Below are 26,519 nucleotides of genomic sequence, written 5' to 3' on the forward strand. Positions count from 1 at the left end.
TTTCTGCCTGCCTGCCAGGGTTTCATTGCTTACTCCATCAGGGTGTAGGTGGGGTGGTGGGGTTCTGTTTGACATGTGTGCTTTGAGATAAGTGTGGTGCCTGGTTTCCTTAGGGATGATGTGATGTGGGAAATGAAGGGTGTGAGAAAGGTTGTGTTATACTGTGTAATTGCTTAAAGTAGTGCTGGTTGTTGTGGAGGGAGAGAAGGCTGAACAGGTGACAAATTTGACACAGCTCTGGGTGATGTATGGTGGTATGTGGCTTTGATATAACTAGTTGCGGTGATATTTTTAGGTGTGATTTTCCGATGTCTGGAAAGGTGGAGAGGAGAAATATTTTTTGAGATGAGACATGTGGGAGGCATGACAGGAAATGGGAGAATGGCAGGCAACCCCATTGATTGGTGACAGATCTTGGCAGGTAGCAAGAGAGCTCAGCAGGGGCACAAGAGCACAGTGAGTGTTGAGAGTGCATTGTCTCTGATGGCGGTACATGGGGTATGATGAAAACACACAGTATGATGGGAGCACTTGTGGTCTTGAGTGAGAGCATTGGCATTCAAGGAGCTTAGGTTGATGAGGAAGGACAACTTGGTGAGGAGGGAGAGCAAAGGATGTATTATGTACTAGTGCCCTCATATCTCCAGCCCTTCATTGAGCTTGTCTGTAATACAGCGATAATTCACTCCAGTTTTATGTTGCTGGGTGATTTCAATCTTTGGTCTGATTCTGGCTGTTCGTTTGTACTTAGGGACATACAAGGGTCCTGTGAGATCTTAGGATTGTGTCAGCTAGCTGGTTAGACTCTATTGTAGCAGGGCCTGGAGAAAGCTTAGAAAAGTAGTTCGAGGTATTCAGTTCTTAAGCTGCCTCCGAGCATCAACGCAAAAGAATAAATGTGGAGGGCAACTGTGGCGGTGGAAGAGCGAGTCATTTAAACATTCGACTCAGTGAGGCAATAAAGCCACAGCAGACATTTTCAGCTCCCTGGTATAATGCTTCACTTAAGCTCATGAAGCACAAGTGTAAGAAGGCAGAAAGAAAATGGCGTCATGCCTATAGGGAGGTAGACAAAATAGCACTTTTTGCTACCTGTTCATGGTCCAAATCTCATCTCACTCTCGGGTGACTCCAGTCCAAGTCCCTATTTAATTGAAATCAGATCTCTCTAACTTTAACCAATACCCAATTGCTGGCATCTCTGTGTGACTACACTAGAGTATTCTTGATATCTTGGGATTCTTACTCGTATCACCTTGCAACCAGCATGGGGTGAAGGTCTTTCCTTTTACTAGACCCACCATCAAAAACTGTATTGTCTAAGTTATCACTTTTCACACAGGGTGAAAACTCCCTGGTGAACTAGGTAATCTTGCACTTCGGGTGACAGCTATATCTGTAGAGTTTAAGGTCACTTATAACATATTTCCTATGTTTTTGTAGCCTTGAGAAAGCCCCAGGTACACAGACCGCTTAGGGGCGAAACACTTGTCGGCTGCTGTTTTTGAAACGTCAGTAACAAAAGACCGCTAGATTCACTGATATTACTTTGCGTATTGATTGAAAAGATTGCCTGTGAAGGTTGGGCTGTTAAACTTGAACCAGTGTGGGCTCACCAATCTTTTCTCTGTTACAAGGAACTTACCTGAGGAAAAGTGGTCCACACCACATTTGGTGACCCACAAATTTATTAAAATGGGCATTTGCTAAATAGAAGAAAGTGATGGACCATTTGAGCAACTTATCTGAGCGCTAGGAAGGTGTTTGAAATCACAAGAGAATTGTCCAATCCGTTCTACCTGAATCAGGTAGTCACTCCTTCTCAGGCTCTTTGTGATGAGTTTGTGATATTATTTGAGGATAAAATTCTCAGAGGTATTAATTCTTCAACTTCTACTATGCCTCAGTTAGGGAATTTTAAGAAATGTTTCAATCTTCGCCTTCCAGGTGATTCTGACTACAGGACCTGCTCCTGCAAGCTAGATTGCTTTGGGCCGCTTTCGGTGGAAGTTTTCTGCTCGTTGGCCCTAGCCACCTCATCAGGCTCTCCCCTGGATCCATTGCCATATTACATCAGGAAAGAAGAGGCAGATGGGCTTTTTCTGCTACTTTGGCAAACTTGCGGCCAGTTGCTAGAAGAGGGGTCAGTACCAGCCACTTTTTGAAAAAAGCCACTGTGAGGCCCATTTTGAAAAACCTTCCTTGGACCAGTACTTTTTGTCCAACTATAGGCCAATATTTTAGTTGCCCTGTCCTGTGAAAATTCTGGAGAAATTTGTGAGTAAAGTATTATCTCAATATGTGGAGGCCAACAATCTGCTGGAAGGGGGAATCCTTTGGCTTCTGGCCAGGCCACAGAATGGAGACAGCCCTGCTGGCTGCTATGGACAGGCTCCGAATGAGGGTCTTTCAGTGGTCCTGATTCTGTTAGTCCTCTCGGCTGCATTTGATATGGTCTGTCACAATACCCTCCTCTCCCAGCGGACCGAAATGGGGATTGAAGGGACAGCATTACAATGGTTTCATTCCGACCTAGTGAACATATGTCAAGCAGTTGTGCTACCTCTCTTTCTTTTGGAATTTAGGATGCTGAACCAAGATGTGTCTCAGGGCTCTGCTATTAGCTCCATTCTTTTTAACATCTATCCCCCCTAATTTTACTGATTGAATCCTACAACCTGCAACTGGTCAACTATGCTGACAGTACTCAATTGATCTTGTCGCTAGCTGGCAGCCAGGAGCTGGTCTCTTTCCATGAATGAATGCACAAGGTCAGGTTTTGGCTCAATTCCAACACCCTTAACTTCAATGGGGTCAAGACAGAGCTACTGTGCTGTTTAGGCAATAAACAGCACAAATTTCTGGTCTTTTCCATCAGATGGAAAGATTTAGCCCGCGGACATGGTATGGAATGTGGGGCTTATGTTTGACAGCAAGGTCAGCGGGAATAAAATTGCGGGCACCTGTTTTGTGCTTTTGAGAGGTTTGAGGAAGATTCTTCTTATGCTCCCTCCCAAAGTTAGAGCACTGGTGGTACGCAGTGTCATTCTTAGCCAGCTTGATTATTGTAATGCCCTTTTGCTAGGTATCCCAGACTACTTGTTACTCCAGTTGTCCAAAGTTAAAGTTCTGGCTGCGAAACTTGCCTTGAACAGAGCAAGAAGGGCCTCAGCCTCTGCAGCTCTGAAGGAAGTACATTAGCTGCTGACTAAACAAAGAATTAACTTCAGGTGCCTCTGCATTGTGTTTCGAGTGCTGCAGGGATCTGGCCCGGTTTCTTTGCGAAGTAGCCTGAGGAGATGCACTCCAAAGAGAGATCTTTGCTCTTCCCCGGCTAACTTGGCCCAGGGGGCTAGGACTTTTATGGTCGGGGCAGCCAGGCTCTGGGAACAGCTTCCAGCCTCCCTTAGATTGTTCACAGAGTTTTTTTTACCCGGGTTGGGTTCACAAGGAATGTGTTTGAGCAACACCGTTTGACCTCTCTTGTGTTGATAGCTAGTGCCAGGATAGCAGTTTGGTGGCAGTGTCTTAAATAAATAAATGAGTTGTAAAGACTTCTTTTAAAGGTAGTTTCCAGTAATGTTATTGGTCTATCACTATTTGTGTAACAGAAGGCATAAATATGCAGTGTATTCCTTTCAGTACATTGGTTAAGAAGTGGAAAAGGTTGCATTAACTTGTCTAGACACATATGTGCATCAGGAGTGTGAAATTAGTAGATTTCGTAACCTTGCCAGTGGGGGCCACAACTAATCAATTCTGAACTGGTGTTCTGTGCAAAGGAAATGTTTGATGTAAGGGTTATGGTTTGAGAAAAAGGATATGGAGAAATTAAATGAATTCTGTAATTCGGAGACAGTGCTCTCAACACTTTTTGAAAGAAGTAGGCAAGAATGAGTCCTGAAAGTGCTTTTGTGTCTGAGCACTATTATTAATAAAGAAGTTAACTGCATTTCTATCCTTCTCCTCTGAGGTGTGGAGTTATAATTTTTCTTTTCGTGTTTTCTGCTATAGAAAGTATATCAAAAGTAATTCAATCTTATCTAAGGATTGGTGTTATAAAAAATGGTATAGGTATGCCCTTGTAAAAGGTCAGAAAGTATATTGATAACCCATCTCGGGGTATTTAGAGGCATTTGCCGGTCCTCCACAAGTGGCATGCTGACTGCAATACTAGCATCTGTGACACCAGCCCTTCTGTTTTTTCTGCACTGTCATTTGGCTCAGAACGTTTTAGATTTTCTCATTCTGTATTTGACGTTTTGGTGTGTAATGCCAAAAAATTGTGTTTTCGACAGTGTCTCTTACCACATAGTGTACCTCAACAAAATCTTGCATGAACAGTTTGTCTGTTACCTACGCTCATACATCTTTCCTCTGGTGTCTTGGTAACCTATGCCTGGGTGACCTATGCCCCAAGATGCAAGCAATGGCTTCGAGTGAAAGATCATCTAAGAAGGTTTTGTCTTCTTTAAAGAAAGCTTTGTATTTCCCTCGTGGACATTCTAAGCCAAAGATGACGTCTCCGACCAGAGCAAGGTCTTCCTCATAGAGACAACACGAGGTGGAGCTCTATTTCCATCAGAGCAGGACGAGAGAAGATCACTATTCCTTAACCATGTTTTCTTAACCAGTTTCATGTTGCAGCCTATTCTTCATGTGAGCTTCCTGTACGTGCTTGTGCACAGCAGAATGAAACCTTCAATGAGATCATGCTAAGAATACCCATAATTCCTCCCCCTGTGATGCCACCTTTGACTCTAAAGGAGGTTGTGATAGTTTCTTTGGCATCAGTAATTCCATCTATGACTCCACCTACATTGGTCCAACCTCCATCATTGGTGGTTTCTGGTCAGTGTTTAAGCCTTATTATTGCAGTTTGTTTGAGTTCAGTCTGTCTTGGTGATGTCCTTTGTCCAAAGCAGCTTCTGAGAGAGCAAATTATACTGTTTGCAAAACTTTCCCTGTGTTCACAGAGTACTTCTTAGATAGCATTTCAGATCAAACATTAACTTTTTTTCGTCTCAGACACTGCTGCTTTCTTTTTTTTAAATCATGTTCAACAGGATTCCGATGATTCGAGTGAGAGGGGCAGAGTAGTTTTTGACCTTGAGTCTAAGGCTTCATTGTTGGTTGGCCTTTGCTATGAAAGGTAGCTGGGTACTCCACCAAATAAGAGCTTCCCCAGAGCCTGAAGGTCCTGCTTCAGCACAGATACCTTCAAATCAAGCAGACAACTAATTCATTTCTGCCTTTCAGTACAGCTCTTATTGAACAAGTGAAGGAAGCATGGTCAACGCTCTTACCACCGCATCTGTGGTGAATGCTTCTTTACTTATCAAGTCATGTAACCCTGGAGTGTTTTATTGACTAGGCTTCCATGTGAGGTTCATCTATCCACACACCTCAGACATCTCTATATCTAGAAGCAGGCGGGATTAGCTCTGCATGCATCTGAATTTTGGGCATTTTCTTCCTCCTTAGTAACACGCCATCCCCCCTCCAGCTATTAGTGATGCAAGTGCAATACATTTTTTTAAAGTTGTTCTCAAGTCCACCATAAATCCCAACAGTGCAATTTTGGGGTCAGTTTGTATTTTGCAATCTGTCATGCAGACCAGTGCGGCCAGCACTTCTCGCCAATATGTGGAGACTCCACCACTTGTTCAGACAAGGCACATGAACTCTTCCTCAGGCAATATTCTTATCATACAGGTTGAGGCCTCCTGAAGGCCAAACCACCAAAGGGCAAGAGAGGTACAGTAGCCCTTTTCAGGAACATATATTGTATGATTCTTAGCCACCTGTGCTAGTATAGCAAGCGAGTTTGGGTACAGCAAAATTCCCAAACATTTGTCAGGATTTCTTCCTCCTGCTTATTTGATTTTATCTGGGCTCACTCCAGCTTGTCATTTGCTCCACATGTGCTGGTATAGCTATTTGATAGAGTTCACTGTCAAAGTGATGGAAATGGGGTGGGTTTGAGAGGAAAATTGGATATTGCTGTCCTACACACTCCCCTTAGGCGGCCAAAGAGGTATATGTCTAGGGGTGCCATCTGAGCCTTCTTGAAAGTTGGCTAGATTGGAATAGTTGCTGTTTTTTTAGTCTCTCTAGGTATATATACCTAGTTCCTTCAGCTGAGAGATTGTCTTGGATTCATGTACTGCTGGTTGACATGGGTGATAATTCAGAGGCGGTGTAGGGTAGTACATGATATCCTCCAAGCCACCTGTCAGTCCTTTCCAAGAAACTGTGGTACTTTTAATAGTGCTGAGTGATACTTTATGCCCCAGGACTATTTTTCATGGCAAAGATGGAAGCAGTTTATGTGCCACTTCCTCCCCTTCAAATGCAATGTGCAGCAGAAATGGGGTGCAGTGAACCCAGTGATATGCAAAAGGGGTTTGAGCACCTAAGTAGTACAGGTGCAGATCAGGGGGCAACAGAACCTCCCATCCAAAATGGTAGTGTCAGTGATTCCCATTGCACTCTCAACTCCTTTCCTGCTCAAATAAGTCTTACTAGTTGTGCTCTAAGTGTGCAGAAAGAGGATTTCAGGAGTTGTAAAGGCACATTCAGAAAGAGAGTTAAAGCATTTTGGTTAAGCTGACTATTTTTAAGAGGCATATGCGCTATGCTAACGATAAAGGGAGGGATGTCCATCATGTGGCCTACTCTGTGATCTTGTCTATTGCGACGCCATAATTCTTCATCATGACTACGTTCCTATCTCGATTGATCCACACCCCAAGGTATTAAAGTGATCCCTTGCAGCACTCTGACGGTTAGCAAAGGGTGAATTTTGGGAGAGTTGCTAGAAATTGGGAAGATCTTTGTTTTACTCCAATTAATTGTAATTCCAGACAGTTTCCTACATTTAATGTATTGTCTCATGATTGGGTTGAAACACTGTTGTGGGTTTCAAAGTTTTCAAAGGTATCAGGTCAAGTCATCTGTGTATAAAGATATTTAAACTGAGCAACTGTTGTAGCGCCATGCATAGGGCTCCAGACCCAGCGTGAATACTGTGCATGAGAAAGGGCAGCCCTGGTGTTTCCCTCGAGTGGTCTTTTTAGCTTCTTACATGACTCCAGCACTCTGGCCATTAGAGATGAGTACAGTAGCCTGATACAATCCAGAAAGGGGTGGGAGTTTTCCTGTCCTATTTATTATGGTAAAAAGGAACATCCACTCCAAGGAGGCAAACACCTTATTTTTGTTCAGGAAAATGGCTGCAGCATCTGGTTCCGCGTCATGATCATTTAGCAAGGCACAAGGTGCATGCAGTTTATGGGTTGTGGATGGTTAGCCTCAAAGCTGGACTGATCAGGCCTTACCATAGCCAGAGCAGTAAGAGCAGTTTGTTGGCTATCAGTGTAACTAATATCTTGACATCACAGTTGAGTAATGATTGAGATCGGTAGAAATGTTTGGGATGCTTTCCCTGGTTTCAGTAATACTGCAATATTGCCTCATACGTTGGGGGAGGTGAGTCCCCTGTGATTTTGCTTTGTCGTACATTGCAAGTAGGTGTGATGAGGATGTCTACATACAGTTTATAGAATTCCACCAAGAGTCTATTTGATACTAGTGTTTTGCTTGTAGGCAATTCTCGTCTAGGGTGAGTAGTTAAACCAGAAACAGCCATTGCACATCGTCCAACCATATTAATGGTGTATCCTCTGAATACTAATCTCCTTGTGCTGGAGGAAAAGGTAGTTTTAGTGGTGTACAAGTCAGTAAAATATGCTGAGAAGATTTTTTTAGCATCTTTGCCTTATAACAATGGCACATCCCCTGTGTGTCTTGTATTTCTTCTCTGCTCAAGGGAACTTAGAGAGACCAGGGACCTCCATAAGCCTGTGCCAATTGCATATTTGCCTCTGAACTTTGATTCCCTCTCCCTTTTCTACTTCTGAGTATTCTGTAAACTTATCTCTGATCTGTTTTAGTACTGAGCCACAATCCCTTTTGGTTAGTATCTGTTCCAGCTGCTTAATGTTGCGTTCAGTGTTTGCTACGTGCTTGCAAAATGTTTTTAGGATACAATTTTGTTTAAAAAAAACATGCCTTCTGAACATGACCATAAAGGCCTTCCATACCACATCGGTTTGCTGTACCGACCCCATGTTACATTCAAAGTATTTTGTGATTTCTTTCATATGTTCCTCACTGAATACACTGTTGGCCATGGTGTCTAAGCGCAGTAGCCATTGTTTGTTAAAGGGGATAGTTGTCATGTCGCAAATCTCAGCAGGATTGGTGAGTGATCTGAGAGTGTGCAAACCATGTGTCTGATCACCTGCACCCATAATCCCACATCAGGTGTTGCCAACCAATGTTCAAGGCATGAGCACATGTCATGTACCTCCAAGTAGTGTGTGCTGTCCGTAGTCAGAGGATGCCTTTTACTCCAGATGTCAAGTGGGCCGTGCTCTCATGGGTGAAGAGTTGTCCCAGTCTTCATGCGGCAGGCAAATAAAGTCTCTCTGCAAATCGGTGATTGTGTTTCCATGTTAAATATCATTCCCCAGAGTACCTCATAAAATGTTGGGTTGTCTACGTAGGGGGTCATGGCAATCCACTTTAGTGATGAGCTTGCCATTGCACCTACCCTGAAGAAGAGGGTTTCGGCCATGCTAATCACAGTGTGTGTGTGTCCATTGCCTGTGGCGGTGTGCTTGTTTTGACCATAATAATTCCTCTTCTAGTATATGATAAGTAAAATTAGGTGAATTTATGCACCACCCATTTTGTGGCAGTTAAATTCCGATCCTGGGTTAAGGTGAGTTTTCTGCAGTAGGGAAACACTAATTTGGTGCCTACCTAGACATCTCAGCACTTGATGTATTTTTGAGGGGATTTTAAGACCCCGGTCATTACACATTAGACACTTTAATGAACTTGTAGTGTGAGTGTCTTGCATGCCTGATATGATAATTGTGTTCTATATAGTAAGGTATATGTGCAAGAATTTGGGTATATCACTTATTTCTTTGGCTCAAATACTCCTTATCAAGAACAAGTTACGCAACATAAAACCCAAACTCTCCCTGCCACACTGGCAGGATGTAGATGAGAGAGGATTATGTTGCCTTTGTCCTCCAACTGCGAGAGCCTTATGCAAATGGGGCCATTTTGCAAGCCAGCTCTCTGGAACTCACATCAGACATGAAAGTTAATGATCAATGCTTGTTTGGAGTAAAAAAGGGGTTAATTCCTTGGGAATTTTGAGCAAAGATGTGCTAAAGCTGAAGCTTTAAAGTTGACTGCACCATTGTGTCAACTACACAGACATTTTTTTTTCTCAGAGGTTTTGCGCACCAGTTTGATAGGCAACAACTTCAACTTAAGAAGTAGAAACAGCTACCTCAGCATGTCTCATGGGCGCAGAGAATGTGCCTCTGGCAAAGGGCATCTGGGTAGGGGTCTCATTCTGCCACCTGACCACCTATATGGGTAAAATGTGTTAAACCTTCCAATAACTCAAATAGGTTTTGCTGTTAGAGGTTTAGATGCTGCAAACTTCAAGAATGGTAGAAAGTTGCCTTATACCAGTTGATTGTGCAGTTGATCAAGAGTGGATCAAGACTGTCATTGCTTAAGTAAATGTTAATAAGATCGTCATTACAAAGGTCAAGGTCTTTCCATTTGGTCAGTCTTCTGCTCCAAGAGTGTTCATAAAAGTCATAAGTCGTGGCAGATGTAGTCACTCATGATAAGGAATTCGTCGCTATCAAGCTGTATGTGGGTGACTTTGTTAGAAGTTGTTTCTAGTTAAGCCTGTTTATTTCAAATGGACAGTTTTGGGTACTGTAATCAGGCGGACATTTTCAGCACTAAAAAGGAGCTTGTCTTTGTTGCTAAAAAAAAAAAAAAAAGTAACTTGTCTTTGCAGATGAGAGATCCTACTCAGCCAGCAAGATTTGATTTCTGTTATCTGGGCCTGTTGGCTTTAGGTCTATTTCTTGGACCTCTGGCGTGGTTGAGGGTGCTGTCTCTTCTGTGGCATCTATAGTTTTAGGCGGAAGCAATTCCATGGGTTTTGAAAGACCAGCTCTTCTTCTGTCCCCAAGTCTTATTGTAATTGTGGCAGACTTATGACGAACTTCTTTAAAAAGAATAATTCTTTAATTTTCCATGTCCTGAGGTTGCTATGGTGACATATGCACCCCTTAAGGAATGAGGTGTACACTTAAGTGATGTGTGGTCACTGCAACAAAGGAAAGTCCAAATAAATGCTTTGCAAGAGAGTGGTCTAGCTAACTTGAAGGTTTTTTTTGGTGAAGATCGGGAAGGTGTAAGCTTGAATAGACAATACCACTGCAATGTTGTACCTCAACAAACAAGGGTGTTCAGAAATACTGGCTCTTTACTAATGAGCTCCAAAAATGTACATTGGGCTGTTGCCAGCTAATTCACTTCCTAAAGAGATGAAAGATCTGGATTCTCTGAGCAGAAAGATTGCAGTAAACTAAGAAAGGCACCCTAAACCAATGGTAGCATCAGTGATATTCTATGAGTGAAGTTATGTAGATGTGATCTTTTCACAGCCAAGAACAAGACTTGTCCTCTGTTTTTTTTCTCAAGAGTTTCCGTTTATGGCTTAATTTTTTAGGGACACTGTATCTTTGGAGTGAATTTCCAACCCCTGTTATGCAGTTTTGCCTCCTTCCACTGCTATGTGTAATTTGCAAGATATGTTTCCACAAGCCGAATGTGAATTTGATTGCTTGAGATTGAATGTTTTGTCCTTAGCATCTGGACCACTTTCTTTTAAGTACCATCTCTGCCTCTTCTTTTGAGACAGAGCCTCTTGAGTCAAAAGGATGGGGGTGAGATTGCTGCATCCAAACTTCAACGTAGTTTGTCTTTGAACTTGTAATTTTTCATTTTCAACTTCTACAGGAGGATGTACTGGTGACAGTTGTAAGCCTTTAAAGTGAAACTAAATATACTTAGTGATGGTGTAATACTTGCATTAATTGTTCAGAAATACATTTGTGAACAATACAGACTGACGCACTGGCAACTGCCAGTCAAAGACTTGGGAGTTAATGTTCAAAGTGGTAACCATACCTCAGCATGTAAATGGTTATGCTCTGCATATGCAGGACTTCTTTTGGTTATTAGCTCTTCACATTAAACACTTTAAATGTGCTGACATGAAAGCAGAGGCTAGTAATGTAAGTAATTTTAAGTTCACAAAGAAACATGTTCTACCCTGCCCAGAGAGAACACTACAACACCTTGAATTTCAATTTTGACTAAAGTTGTATAACTTATTTCAAAGACCTTTTCAGTGGGACTTGGGCAAATCAGGTTTATAAGTGAAGCTTTTCAAATCTGATCCCTTCCAAATCTTTTTTTTTTTAATAATTATTTTTATTAAAGCGATGCTCAACGTACAATGCATGATTCAGATAATACAAAATATATTTATGACAGCCAAGTAACCTGTTTTCCGTAACACACATAACAGTGTGAGTTTTCAGAGCAACATCGAACATTCCCATAGGATGTGAGAAAAGGATCCCACCATGTCACAACCTCTGGCACAACGGTCAGATGTACACCTCACCAGTCAGTGCAGCAGTGACCTGGTGTAGTATGCCTTGTGTAGGATTCTAATTTGTATTAACCTAAAACTGGCCCTTATGGCAATCTCCCTGGGGCTCTGAATTGCCTCCATCCAGTCATCATTATCAGTCAGCCCAATGTTACCCTCCTATGCTACCCGGAGGTTCTGCAGGGAGCAGGAGAATTATTGAATAACTTCCGATATATCAGGGAGGTGGCCTTGGTCATCATGGGTTCTGTTCTGACAGGAGCCTATCCTCTAGCAGCGCATACTTCGGGAGTTGCTTGTCCTCAGGGATATGGCATCTCAGTGCATGTCTCAGTTGCAAGTATCGAAAACTTTCCGAGTTGTACATGCAATACTCTTTCGCCAGGTCTGCAAAAGGTAGGAGTGACCCCCCTCTCCAGATGTCTCCCATATAATACCCCTTCCAAATCGTACCCAGACTTTCTTATCCTATATCCTTGTTGCCTAGATTGTGCTGCATTCATCTCCCAGTCACATAGGCATGTCAGTGCACTCTGAGGTGCATTTCTTCAACATTTTGAAAAGGAGAGATTTATCCAAATGTAGCAAGCATAGTGATTCTGTTGAGAAATGTGGGGAAATTGCTAGAGTATAGAACAGTAAATGTGATGTTTAATTCATTCTTGTACAGTTTAGAGGGAGCCATGACTGTAACGCTTCTAGATGTTGAGAAACCTATGACATTCATTTTTCAAATAGTATAGTATGATATGTAAGAAAATATTTTATTAATGCCCATATGCACAGAACAGGGTTGAAGGAAAGTTGTTGTGAACTTTTTTGATTGGCAGGGAAACCAGACAGTGGCAAGTGACAGGTCTTGTTTTCCTTAGCGGTTGAACCACTGGTCCAAAGTACCAGCAAGTTACCTCAGTGACTGGTTATCAGTGGCCTATGGACATGCAATGTCGATATGCAAATGATATGCATTTACATAAAGGATACCAAATACGTAACATAATCAATATTTTTGGTGGTTTCTCGTGTCTGAAAACCAGCTAGGTCCGATATTTAATATATCTAATGCTGGGTGGTGAAACTGAAGTCGGGTGGCAATTGTAGCTCAGACCTTAGTGTGAAGATTTCAAGTACCTTCGAATTTACATGTCGAGAAGAGGGAATATGGATGCTTCAATCAGAAGTCTCTTTTGGACACTTCTCTGGAAGATATAAGATGATGATGGAAGCTCCAAGTATCAGAGGTGGGCAGGGTAGACTCGTTTAAGATGATAAATCTCGAATGGTTACTATTTGTTTACCAAAAATATACAATAGTCTCTTAGCTGCCCCCAGTGCTGAGCCCTTTTTTGGCTATTTGGGGTAGTTTGCACTTAGGCCTTCGCAACTTTTTGCCCACATAAGCTATCCATGCCAAATTTGCGTCCTTTTTTTCCAACATCCTAGTGATTCCAAAGGTACCCACAGTTTGTGGTTTTCCCTAGAAGAGACCAAGAAATTAGCCAAAATACAGCGATTTTTTTTTTTTTTTTTAAATTTGGGATTAAAGGGTTGCAGAAGAAGGCTTGTGTTTTTTTTTTCTCTCTGAAAATGGCATCAACAAAAGGGTTTGCGGTGCTAAAATCACCATCTTCCCAGCTTTCGGGAACAAGCAGACTTGAATCAGAAAACCACATTTTTCAACACAATTTTGGCATTTTACATACCCCATTTTTACTACTTTTGTGCTTTCAGACTCTTTCCAGTTAGTGACAGGAATGGGTGTGAAACCAGTGCAGGATCTCAGAAAGCTAAATATTTGTGAAAAATAAACAAAATTCTGAATTCAGCAAGGGGTCATTTGTGTAGATCCTACAAGGTTTTCATACAGAAAATAACTGCTGAAATCAAACAATATTGACATTGAGGTGAAGAAATTAGCCATTTTTCTCCACATTGTACTCTGTACCTTTTCCCTGCAATGTCAAATTTCTTAAAGCAATATACCGTTACATCTGCTGGATTCTTCTGTTTGCGGGGATGTATAGGACTTGTAGGTTCATCAAGAACCCTAGGTACCCAGAGCCAATAAAGGAGCTTAACCTTGCAGTGGGTTTTCATTCTATACCGGGTATACAGCAATTCATTTGCTGAAATATAAAGAGTGAAAAATTTGTATCAAGAAAACCTTTGTATTTCCAAAATGGGCACAAGATAAGGTGTTGAGAAGCAGCGGTTATTTGCACATCTTTGAATTCCGGGGTGTCCATACTAGCATGTGAATTACAGGGCATTTCTCAAATAGACGTCTTTTTTACACACTGTCTTACATTTGGAAGGAAAAAATGTAGAGAGAGACAAGGGACAATAACACTTGTTTTGCTAATCTGTGTTCCCCCAAGTCTCCCAATAAAAATGGTACCTCACTTGTGTGGGTAGGCCTAGTGCCCGCGACAGGAAATGCCCCAAAACACAATGTGGACAAATCACATTTTCCTAAAGAAATCAGAGCTGTTTTTTTACAAAGTGCCTAGCTGTGGATTTTGGCCTCTAGCTCAGCAGCCACCTAGGGAAACCTACCAAACCTGTTCATTTCTGAAAACTAGACACCTAGGGGAAGCCAAGATGGGGTGACTTGTGGGGCTCTCACCAGGTTCTGTTACCCAGAATCCTTTGCCAACCTCAAAATGAGGCAAAAAAAACAAAACACTTTTTCCTCACAATTTGGTGACAGAAGGTTCTGGAATCTGAGAGGAGCCACAAATTTCCTCCTACCCAGCGTTCCCCCAAGTCCCTCAATAAAAATGGTACCTCACTTGTGTGAGTAGGTCTATTGCCCGCAACAGGACTGGATCACACAAGGGTCAATTGTAGTCCTTGCATGGGGGCTAATGTTAACCCTGGAGTGATCCATTCCTGGCGCAGGCACACAAGCAGGGTTGTGTTTTTATCAGGACAAGTGGAGAAACACTGGGTGGTAGGAAGTTTCAGGATCCCTGCACATTCCTGTAGTTTCTGTGATGAAAAAGAAAGAAAAAATAGCATTTTTAATCAATGTTTCACTTTTGCAGGGTATTCTGGGTAAGAAAACTTTATGCCACACTTCTGTGGACTGCCTTGGATGTCTAGTTTTCAGAAATGTCTGGGTTTGGTAGGTTTCCCTATATGGCTGCCGAGCCCAGGACCAAATACTGGGGTGACTGTCTTACAAAACGAGGCTGTTTTGTGGTAAGTAATTTTGATGTCTCCACAATCTGTTTTGGGTACTTCCCTGTTGTGGTCAATTGCCCACTCATTGAGTGAAGCAGTTTTTCGCTGGAGACTTAGAGGAATGCTGAGTGGTAGAAAATTTGTGGCTGCCTGCAAATCCCCAGACTTCTGCTCATTGAAATGCAAGGCAAATGTGTTTTTAAGCACGTTTTGGGATTTCAAGGGAATTCTGGGTGAAGGAAAACTGGTGAGAACCACGCAAGTCCTGCGACCTTGGACTCCCCTGGTTCTAGTTTGTTAATGTTAACCCACCACTCATACTGGTTGGTTTTATCACCTCTAGAAATTATGGTTTCAAATCATGAATACTTATCAAAGTATCTGAATATTGAAACCAAGCCTTCTGAAGGTGGGCCATAAAGACGCCTCCAGGCACCGACCTATTTATGGTCCATTCACACGCCATTCACGCACAAAAAACAAACCTTTCATACCGCCAGCCATGGGCCCAATCTAACCAATCACTGCACTCGCATTAACTTACCGCTGCCAGACAAGGGCCCATCACATCACGCCATAGAATGGAATAAGTTTGACTACATTTCCCCCTGTCAAGTAACCACCTCCTTCTTCCTTAACATTACCGAATGCATGAGTTAGAAACGTTTACTAATGACTCCCATGACAGCCACCTGAGACTCGGGAAGACATGTTTTTCATGTGCCTTTAATGCACTCACTGTGCTAAATCCAACTCCTTCCAGTTTGTAGATGCAAGTTGTGGGTGTCCGAGTATGCCATACAAAGCGATTCCTCGAACTGAGTGAGCATATCTACCTTTGAAACTAAGGGAGACATGCTGGGGAATTCTCGTGATGTTCCCTAAAAAGAAGGTCATAGGTTATGAAAAAGGGTAGTGTTTGGCGCACTTGGGAGTCCATGAGAACGTAGCATGTGTCCCAGCCAACATTATGTGCAGTGCTGTGACTGTAATGCACTTATCATACAGCAAACTGAACATCTACTAAGTTCTGATGGAGATGAACATGAAAAGCAGGTCAAACACTGACCTATACATGTCATTGTCCTTCAGTGCTGGAGAGAGAGGGAGAGAGACACTAACTCTCTACATCACTTTTTTTTTGCATACATGTGTGCTTTGCCAATGGCCCCAACATTTTCTATGTAATTTTTTTTCAATATTGCGGGTGGCAATCACCCCTCCAGGGAAAACTATAATCATTTGTAGCCCCAGGTGTCGGCCTGTGTTCGGAGGCCCGACCCCCCCCGATTTTCTTTTAAATCTGGACGGCATGGTCACCCCCCAAAACAACCCCAACCTATTTTTGTTTTTAATTTGTGCGCCCACAGGGGAGGGGTGGCCCATTTACACAGGGGCCAAACCCCCCCCCCCCCCCCCCCCAAGATCCCTGGTGCCTAGGGGCATTTCCTGCCCATGGATCGTAGGCCGCGCTGCGATCCATAGCCAGGACTCGGTGCCAGGAAGGCATTGATGGAAAGGGGAGACTTTCCCCTTTCCATCGATGCCTCCCTGGCATCTGGGGAGGCCATTTTGGTATTTTTTCCCCACTGGAGTAGGGAGAAGACGCTTGCCTGCTCCTCCGCTGCTCCAGTGGGGAAAAATGTCACAGAGAGGCGGGAGGGGGTAGCCGACGCCCGCACTAAACTGGTTAAAAATATCTTAGCAGTACAGGCCTCAGAATGCAAGACACATTTGTACCAGCTACACAGTTGGTGATGATAAAAGATTGTTTTTTAAATCAAGTGAAGAGAACAATAGGCAAAGCTAAAATAAGACAAACAGGAAAAGGTGAATTTTCTGTGTTACTTGTATGATCCCAGAGCCAAGGGCCTTGTGACGGCACTCAAGGTGAGAGGATGGATCAGTAACATTAACAATACGACTTTTTGTCAGTGGACATGAGGCATGAGTAACTGCTCTGGGAGAATTTTAGAGTTGGGTTTGATTGAGATCACAGATATGAGTTGCATTATCGCACATGGGCGCGGGAAATAGTATTCTGACATTAGACACAAGGTGACTACATAAATTTTACAGATACCTGCAGCTAGTGCAAGAATTTGAGTTTCTTTAAAACGATATAAAACGATTACCAGCATGTAGCCCTTTGAAAGCAAGTGTTATAATAGACAAATCACATTTAAAAAATAAATAAATCTAATTGTGGCTGCAGGACCAGATAACAAGCTTATGATGTGTTGAGAGAGGGATTTGTGTGAGGTAAGTGAGGAGAAGCGGTGGGGTGTCTCTAAGATGGATGACAGGGCATTTCCCTCTGTCTTAAGTTTGATTTTGCTCAGCTTAACTATTCTTCGGTCGTAATACTCACAAGAAAGATTGTGCATACTGAAATGTAGCCACTTCCAAGTCTGCTGTAAATGTATAACAGGAGGTAAGTGACGACTTGAAATTATTGTGGAACTGCAGAGTACTCAAAAGTTTTGTTGTGAAGGGCAGGCTATTAGCTAGAATCGATGCCTTCATTTGACCATTAATTAACAAGAGACACCAAAACATTGCTGAATTTCAGTTTGGTAGAGAAAGAAATGGACAGCAAAGGAGTGGAGAGACAAACTGAATCCTATCGTGAAATAGAGAATACATGCCCTGAGTAGGGTGCATACAGCCTGACGAAACACTATTTCAGGCCAAGCATATCCCACAAAAAGATCTGAAAATGTGAGTGTGTGGTGGGAAAACTTTAAAATGCATTACAGGCGATTGAAGACCCGATGGGAGTATCATAAACCTGAAGATGAATGATTATTCATATCATAGCTAAGGTGTTGACAAAGCCATCTGGAAAACGAGAGGCTGATGCTTTCATATGTTTAGACCTAAGAATGTTGTTTATGTTCTGAGGAGCTTGTATTTGAATAAAATTGGCAATAAGATATTTTATTAAAAATAAATCTGCAGTAGGCTGAGGGAAGTTAAATGTATTATTGCATATGTTATGCACTTTCATAAGTATTGTCCTTGAAATGCCAATAAAGACATGATAGTAAAAAAAATTACAGTTGCCTCTTCTAATTCAGGAGACTGTATAATGTCCGAAAATGTGTGCACACGCATAATATTTACAAAATATAATCCACTTTCTTCATAGGTAAAGCGAAATGTGTACGACCTCACAAGTATTCCTGTACGGCATCAGTTATGGGATGGTTGGCCTCCTTCTGCAACAGATGACTCTGTAAGTAAATTCTTTTAGAAAGGTGCCTGTTGCTGGGATATGCTGCATTACGTTTTTGACTAGTACCAACTATATCAAATGATAGATTTTGGGAGCCATTATGTGTAGTGCACTATGCTTCATTGTTTCCTGGCACAGTATAAGTCTCTAACAGATAGAACTATTGTCTCACTTGGAAATCTGGCATACTGTTGTGGATACAGCAGTGGTTCATATTAACTAGAGTAGATCTGGTGTTGGACAACTCCAACGTAGTTCACCATTCAGAGATGTGTTGGAAGTATATCATGCATAGGAGATTTATGATGTCACTTCAAGCCTTCACTAGAAATTGGGATATATGCAGGCATGGTATGTGATTACATTTGCGTATGTAGCTGTACGTAGAGTGCCCATGGCTGTACCCAAATACTATCTGCAGTTCACTCCCTTCTACAGAACCCTATTTCTTAAGTTTTTTTATGACCTGTTCTGTTTTTAGGGAGAGAAACAATATAGGCTGGGGCATAGCTTTAGGGGATGGGAGGTTGTGGGAAGGTCTATGGGTTGGGACACCCTCCAAATAATTCATCAGGCACTTGGGACTGAGAGCTCCAAAGACTGAATTCGGGCCATCAAACTTAATATCTGAATGTCAGTAAGTTTATCTTGCATTCACCTTCTCCAGCTTCCTTCACTTTCACCAAGTTAAAGTCGGTTAGCACTCAATCGCCTGTGTCGTAAGACTGTGCAGGAAATCACATATTCATGGCAGAGGGCCTCAGGAACTTTATCTGCGTCGTTGTGAGTCTGAGAACCGGTACACAAACAGTTACACTTTACTCCCAGTTTTATTAACGTAGAAGTTAGTGCTTTTACAAAGCTTTATGCTGTGTCATTCTAAAGCGCTGTAAATAATAATCCATACCTATCAACTTGCCTTCATTCTGCAGGTCTCACCATCCTTTTACTTCTCTTCACCTACCTGATAAAACAAATTGCCTCCTTAGGCTTTAATGGGGTACCTGATTTCAAGCCTATGTGCCCTCCAAAAAGGTGTTAATTCTCCATGCAACTTAATATGCTCACCCTCTTAAATGTCTGATTTCATCCTTATTTTGAATCAAGCGGTAGACAGGAATGATAATGAATGTTCTGATTACTTAGTCAGTGGTGTAATGAAACTTGAGGGCCCCCCTTCAAAGTACCTGGAAGGGGGGCCCTTCCTCCCTGGGCTCAGTCATGGGCCTGCCGCCCGTGTAATGTGTACTGTGCTGAGGGCCCCCGCACCGCGGCGCCTTTGTTACACCACTGCTCAGAGTCTAAAATTAAATCACTTGTTTGTGTCACAGCTATGTGTGTGATCTTAGGAGTGGAAACTGCATGTTAACTCCTTTTATTTTCAGTGCCACAATATATTGTAACTTATTTTGATATCTATCACTGCTGTTTCTGTAAATACATAAACTCTGTCTATTTCTAGCCCACTCTTCCAGAGTCTGGGGTATGACCAGACCCATTGGAATTTGCAATTTTGCAGCATTTTCTGCATAATTATGGATACACCTCACATACCACATAATCTTTCATCTTCACCGTATGCTGATTTTAACAAAAAACGTTTCTTGCTCAAATAGACCAAAAGTTACTAAAAAAAGCTACCACATTTGTTGCCGCATGGTAGAAGGCCTTTTGTTGCGCAGAGGCCGGTCAGCTTTTCAAGTGTAGATTGCTGTATGTAGGTGCTAAACTGTTATTTGTGAGGTGAAAGCTTTGCCATTACAGTATTAACATTTGTAAAAATTACAAAATGTTGAAGTAAAACTGTGTCTAAAGGTGCCTTTTGTTGCAACTTTCTTGTTGCATAATTTATTCAACCCTACAGCATATTTTTAGTTCTACTGTAATGTATTATGTCATTGGCTCTTGTTATGACACCTAGGTGCACATAAGCTAATCTCCCAGTCACTTTGCAGTATCATGATTCTTGATTGTACTCTGTTAGTGCTACCACATTACAGTAATTTACAGTGTATTGCTGATGATCAGCCATCCATGTTCTGTGAGAATTACCTTAACAGATGTTGTGTTGTACCTGGTCTAAGAGAGAGTAAAGCATGCACTGCAGCTACTGTGCTTTCTTGTGAGCGAGAGATGCTTCCACCTGTTCTGTGATGAATGCTTGCACTTTTGTGGAGTCCTATGCCTAATAGGTTAGCGTATGAAGCCTGATGTTCTTATTCTGTGAAGATGGAATGCTTGAGCAACTGATGCACATAATTTATATGTTGTTTGAGGGAGGGAAATTTGCACTGCTTATGCCTGGATGTACATTTCCTGTGGAGAGTGCTTGCACTGCAAATGGTGTGCTGCATCTATTCTATGAGTGAGAGAAGCTAGGACTGAAGCTGCTTTTGTCATGTCTCATAAGTATTAATCAAACACATTGTAGTTTACATGACCATTTGTGTCCAAGGGGTGAATTTGGCTGTGGGTTGGAAGCAGATGGCATTTACTGTGAACATAAAGTGGGTGTCTCTGCTCTGTCTTTCTGAAGACCTGAATGTTAATGGATGTGTGTGGAACATGTGAGACATGTGGACATAACCACAATGGAATCCATTTTGTGTTAACTACATTTAAATGGTACCTAAGATGTAGGATTGACAGCGCCCAAAACAACAGATGTGAACTGTAGGGGTCTTCCGAGACATTAAAAGGATCCTTTATAGATGGTCAGACTTTGTCCCCTTTTGTGCTTACAAAGGTTCCCCTGCCCTTCTCTGGCCCAGTATTCACTGGAATGGATACATGCCACACAGATAACCCATGTTCAAGTGTGACAGCCTCTCTATCTTCTATACCCTTGTTTTGGGTTTGTCAAGACAAGAGACTCCCAGCTCTGCCCCATCTTGCAGTTATGACTATGCTACAGTGACCTTGGGTCCACCAGTCTGAGTCAAACAACGCAAAAGGGCACTACTCCTCAGAATTCGTCTGAAAGCTGACTTTTGGAATACACAACCTCTGTTGGTATGACTATGGCACAGACACTTCCAGCCAGTATGCCATGACTTCTCTACCAGATTCTCTTTTCTCAGCACCCAGTGGCGACGGAGAACCTCTGTGCTGGAGAGTTAGGGTAGCTACCAACATCATCCCATGCCAGGTTCTGGAACCTGGGGGACTTCGATCCACACTTCTAGGAGAGGATGCCTGGACCCTGTTTGTAGGCAAAAAGCAGACTTGACTACTCAGATGTGGCATTTGAAGTGCCCTTGCCCAAGAAAGAAGAGGTTTAAAAGTAATGGAGCAGTGAAGGAGCCTATGCAGATCAAATCTAAGACTTACACTGCATGAGGAAAAGACCTGTCCTGCACTGCAAGGTTGAGTTCTTGATGAAGACACAAAGTGCCACTGTAGCATGGAAGGTATTTTGTGCCCCACAATAAGCGGGGACCTTGGAACTTAACTCCGTCTCCTCCTGTGGCAAAGCGGAGTGTTAAAAAGTATGAAGTTAATATAAGAATATTGACTGTAACTTGCAGTCTCCCAGACAAAAGAACAAGAGTGCCACAAGAAATTGTACGTTGGCAGAGGGGGTTACAAGAAGGCCTGAGTACTCATTACTACGCCCAGGACTGGGACCTAACTATGCAATTCCGAATCGGCTTTTTTGGCTGTTATTAATACAGCCTCAGCTTTCCTGGTTCACAATGCAGGAACAGTAGATGCCAATTGTTAACAAGTCAGCTTGGCCAAGGCAGGAACACTGACTTTGTTCTGTGAGCTGTGCAGTGCACACCTTGTGGAGTGTGCTTCCATGCTGCCTAATGACCAACAAAGGTTGCAGGTGCTGCCTGACTACTAAAAGATCAAAACAGATATAAGTTACAGTGCAATTTGGGAAAACGCTGTACTAGGAAGAAAGACAGAATCATAAGTGCTGGCCACAGCCTGGCTGGCATTCCCAAGGAAATGACTTGTACTCAGTGTTTCCTATCTCCTTTCTGCCTCAGGTTGGTTCTAACTGCCCTCCCTACCACTTCACTTCAAGTCATACCATTACAGATAACATGGTGTCAAATGCTTGTTTCAGTGCCCATGGGTGATGAGACTATTGTGTCTGTCATGAACAGAAATTAGTTCCAAGCCATCCAACTTCCTCAGTGTTTGCTACCTAAATAACACTTTTAGATCAAACTAAACTAACATATCACCTTACAAAATCAATTGTTGTTCTCAGTTTATCAGTTGCTCTACTCCCTGCCCTATGTTGCTATGAAAAGGAACTGGACTGCTGTAGACGGCATAGTACAGAATATCCCAGCCAGTCCCTGCCCTTTTCAGTTCAGTGCACTACATTACTTGTTGGAAAATCTCACTCACGCCCCCAACACTATTGGCTAATCTATCCTCCTGAAGATAACATGTCTTTATTTTGATGCTGGTGTTGACACAAGCATAATCACCAGCAAAGCAGCAGAACGAACACTCAGGTAACATGATTTGCTAGTGAAATACATTTTTGCTTTTTGAAGTTAGTGGTACTTCAGATGTAATCTTTCATGGGTGGTATTCCCTCTGACAACATGATCATCCAAGCTCTCAGCACCATGATACACTGAAGAACTCTCTAACAAACTTGCTTTTCGCAGACAGGAAAAGAGACAGACGAATGCCTCCCGAAGATCTCACCCAATTTAAAACACCACACCTGCGTGCAGCACCCTTCAAACCCCAGCTAAAGTCTCCTACAATACTGCCATCAACTAAGCCACAAAGAAAGAAAAGCTCTCTTCAGGACCATCAAGCATTGCATCAATCCTTGTACAAGTCATCTTGTCCCACAGTCAGCTGACAAATGCACCACTGTCAGTCACTGCTATACCAACAAGATCAACAAAATCAGAAGCCACATCAACATCAGAAAAGGGACTCTTTACACTACATCTCATTTGCTAGTGCTCAATCCCCACGTGCACATCTTTCAACTTGCTCTCTAGTGCAGAACTCACCAAGATCATAAAATCACCCAAGGCTACCTCATGTGTAGATAATGCCTCTTTCCACCATAAACCTCTTCAAGGCAATGTTATTATTCCCCCTCTCCTCTCTCAGCCAAGTAACCTTCCTGGGTGCCTTGAAGATTATCTTGCTGCTGATGAAGCTGGCCTTTACCCCAGCCAGCCTCACCAGCGTTGCACCATCACTAAATTACCCTTCTTAGGAAAAATCTTTGGGCAGACCAACAAAACTACCCTTCTGCAAGACTACCAAATCCCCTTTTAGATCACACTGTAGCACTTAGGCAGGTATTCTTTAGGTAATAAATGCTGCCATCATTATGAACAATAAAAACAACTCCTCCGTCCTGATCCTGCTTCTCCTCTTCATACACTTCAACATCGTTGGTAATTGTGGACTCATTAACTGCCTTATAACATATTTTGACTTTTTTCTACACAGTCTGCAGATGTCTCTGCTCCTACAACACCCATGCCCAATAGTTTACAATGGTGAGAATCCATAAGATCTCAGAAACTGCCCAAACTCTACATCAGACCTTCTGTCTCACCAGAAACAGCATCATATTTGATCAATACCCAACTCAACCTTAAAGTATACACTTCAGATGACATTCAGGCATTTCTCAATCTTCGTTAAGCTGATCCAGAACTGGACAACATGTAGCTACCTAAAGATCAGCAAAAATAGGACAGCTTCTCCCATTAGCCAACTTCTTTAAACAGCTAAAGATCCAAGTGTCACTTTCTGACTTGACCCTAGACAACTTCATAACTTCAGCTAAATGTAAGTGGAATATCACTTGTATTCACCTTTGATACAGATCTCACTTTTTAAAAAAACACAGGAAAACAAAGACGATGTGATACCAGCTATCCCTTTGAAAAAGTGAGATCATTCATTCCTTCCTTCCTTCAGAATAATAATGCAAACCATGGCCCTTTTGTACTTGGATGAAGCAACACAGAGGCTACGCAGGTGTTTTGCTTCACTAATGACTGAGCTGAAACACTCATGCACTGACAGAAAATCTCTGGAATGCACTTATTAGTCCAAAGAACACATTTATTATTTCACTACGCAAGGTTCCTAAAAGAAGATTAGCATGTTGAAAGCACACGTTTAAAAATGGTCACAGCAATGAAATGAAAACAAGCATGATATGTATCTATATTATAATGCAAAGCAAATAATGAATTAAAAAGTATGCATCACCATGAGACAAGGGTGAGACTCCTTTATCTCTCTCCTATCAGCATCAAATCACCAGACTCGATCGAGGAGAGAGAGATCAATTATCCTCAAGGGAAGGATGACACACTCCAGCGTCCCGGATGCGCCTGAGATCTGCTCTGTCCCCGGTCCATCTGGTCTCGGCCTCTTATACTTTAAAAAAACAAGAGAGGAAAATTCCAGACGTCCTTCTCCCTGCAGAAGTTTAGTTATTCAAAAAATGCTGATTGCTTTCGGCTAGATTTGAAAATAACACGTCGGGATGTCACCACAGTCCCAAGGTGCCAACCCAAAACAAGTCAGTTCCCTGCCATCTGTGTACATTCTTATCAACCAAAGCCCTTGGTGGGAAAAAGTATGAAAACAAGACCCAATGCACATTGTACAACGTGGAAAATCACTTGCAGCTTTTAACGTGGCAGGGAAGCTAAGGCTAAGCTGAATACAAAATGGAGTCTGTAACTGGTGACCACTAATGTGATGGTGGACAGCTAAGCCAGGTGCAAAGTGGTGCAACACAAACTCAGTGGTCAAAACACACATCACTACATTCCACCCTTTGACCAATGACTTGTGTAGCCTACAGGTTTAAAATCATCTTATCTTTAAAAAAAAATAATAATAATAAATTACAAGCAAATCAGGTATGCATTGTACACAGCAACATCATGAAATGACAAAAACGATCACTGTAAAGCAATGGAAGTGGGATTAACTTATTGATCTTGTAAACAGTTAAAACAGGCACACCTACAATAAAAACACTGAAGCTTATATACTCTAATTGGGATAATAACTGATTGAATAGTGTCTCTAGGATAACAAGTTGGTATAGAGTTAAATGGAAACATCATGAGTCCTAATCATGTAAAGGTGCACCTGTAATTTTTGCTGGAATGTAAGTAAAAGTGAGGTTCCCATACGAGAATAGTCAGCCAACTGGTAACTTAAACATGCTTAATGTGACTGGCAGCAGTCATCAGGTGAAAACAAGCCATGTGGTTAGTTCCATTAGAATTACAATCAAGCAGGTTAATAGGACATCCATGGTACTCTGAATTGGTCCCATGCAGAAGTTTGATCTGTGAAGCACAATTAGCGCCAAATGGAAAGCAGCAGGGGCGTTGCGCAATGTGGTTGATCAATCAGGTTTAGGTTGGGGGTGCTGTCCCACACCCGACCCCACACACACGCCCGAAAGGAGACCACACAGCACACTCCTGGTCAGAGGCAAGTCGTAGTATGATCTGTAAAAGAAACAAGTATGATTTTTCTTGCAAATAACGTTTGTCATCTGAAATGGTCTCCCCTTTTTCCTTTCCTTGTTTTATGATTAGCAGGACATTATTGGGGCCCTTGGCTAAAGTTTCTGGAGGGCCATTTGGGAATTCCATTGCCAGGGTTTCTGTCAGTTGAACCAAAACCTCCCTTTCCTTGCACTGTCAGAAGGGCTGAGGCAGTCCCCTTCCTCACCAATCCTCCATACACTGGACTAATGACAGGCTGGGCAATTTTGTTATCATGTAGGTCAAGACCTGCAGATTCTGGTCTGGGTCTGTAAGGAGCTGAAGTTCTAGGTTTTATTTTCCAGTACACAAAGGTATTGGTGGCCACATTTGGTTGTATCAGGAGAGTTTCAACGTTTTGTAATGGTCTGTTGTTCAGAATAAGGAGGGCTCCAGTTAAATGCTCACTCCAGTTTTTCCCAAGTCCAATCAGATATTTTTTTAGTCCAAATCACCAGGGACACTCCTGTTATTCTCTGCTTTTACCACCCGCTCCCATCTACATATTGTCCCAGGATAGTTACATGCAACACAACGTCTCCGTCCTGCACTGTCCACAAGTCTAACGCCTGTTGAACTATTTAATTTGCTAAATCAAAAGCACACTTGCCTTCACCCCATTCAAACTCATGTTTTTTTTCTTGTCACTTTGTACCAAAGGGTTAAGATTTCACTCAGGTGAGGGTCATGCTGTCTCCAAAAATCAAACAATCTCATGAAACACTGTCTCTCTTGCTTAGTGTGAGAAGTAGCAATCTTTAAAAATCGTTTGTTTTACCTGTAACAACATCTCTCTATGTCCTGGATTCCACTGAATTCCTAGAAACTGTACATTTTGTGATAGACCGTGTCTTGTCTGAATTAATTATCCACATTTTACTCTGCAAAAGCTCAGTGAATATATCGTTAACATCCTTAACTTCTTGCTGGGTGTAATCTTTCAAAGAATGCATTTCAACTCCTGCCATGGGCTACTTTATATTTTTCGTCTAAATAT

The 26,519-nt window shown here is 42.2% G+C and overlaps 1 protein-coding gene across 2 annotated transcripts in view; it reads left to right on the forward strand.

The window, feature by feature from the left end:
• FAF1 (Fas associated factor 1) overlaps positions 1 to 26,519 on the forward strand; it is a 1,413,415-nt gene that overhangs the window by 553,589 nt on the left and 833,307 nt on the right. For both annotated transcript variants that reach the window (XM_069232690.1, XM_069232691.1), the window contains exon 8: positions 17,910 to 17,996. In XM_069232690.1, the coding sequence (XP_069088791.1) occupies positions 17,910 to 17,996 (87 nt within the window). The remainder of the gene's footprint in view (positions 1 to 17,909; positions 17,997 to 26,519) is intronic.

This window comes from Pleurodeles waltl, chromosome 4_2 (genome assembly GCF_031143425.1).
Source record: "Pleurodeles waltl isolate 20211129_DDA chromosome 4_2, aPleWal1.hap1.20221129, whole genome shotgun sequence".
Lineage (NCBI taxonomy): Eukaryota > Metazoa > Chordata > Amphibia > Caudata > Salamandridae > Pleurodeles > Pleurodeles waltl.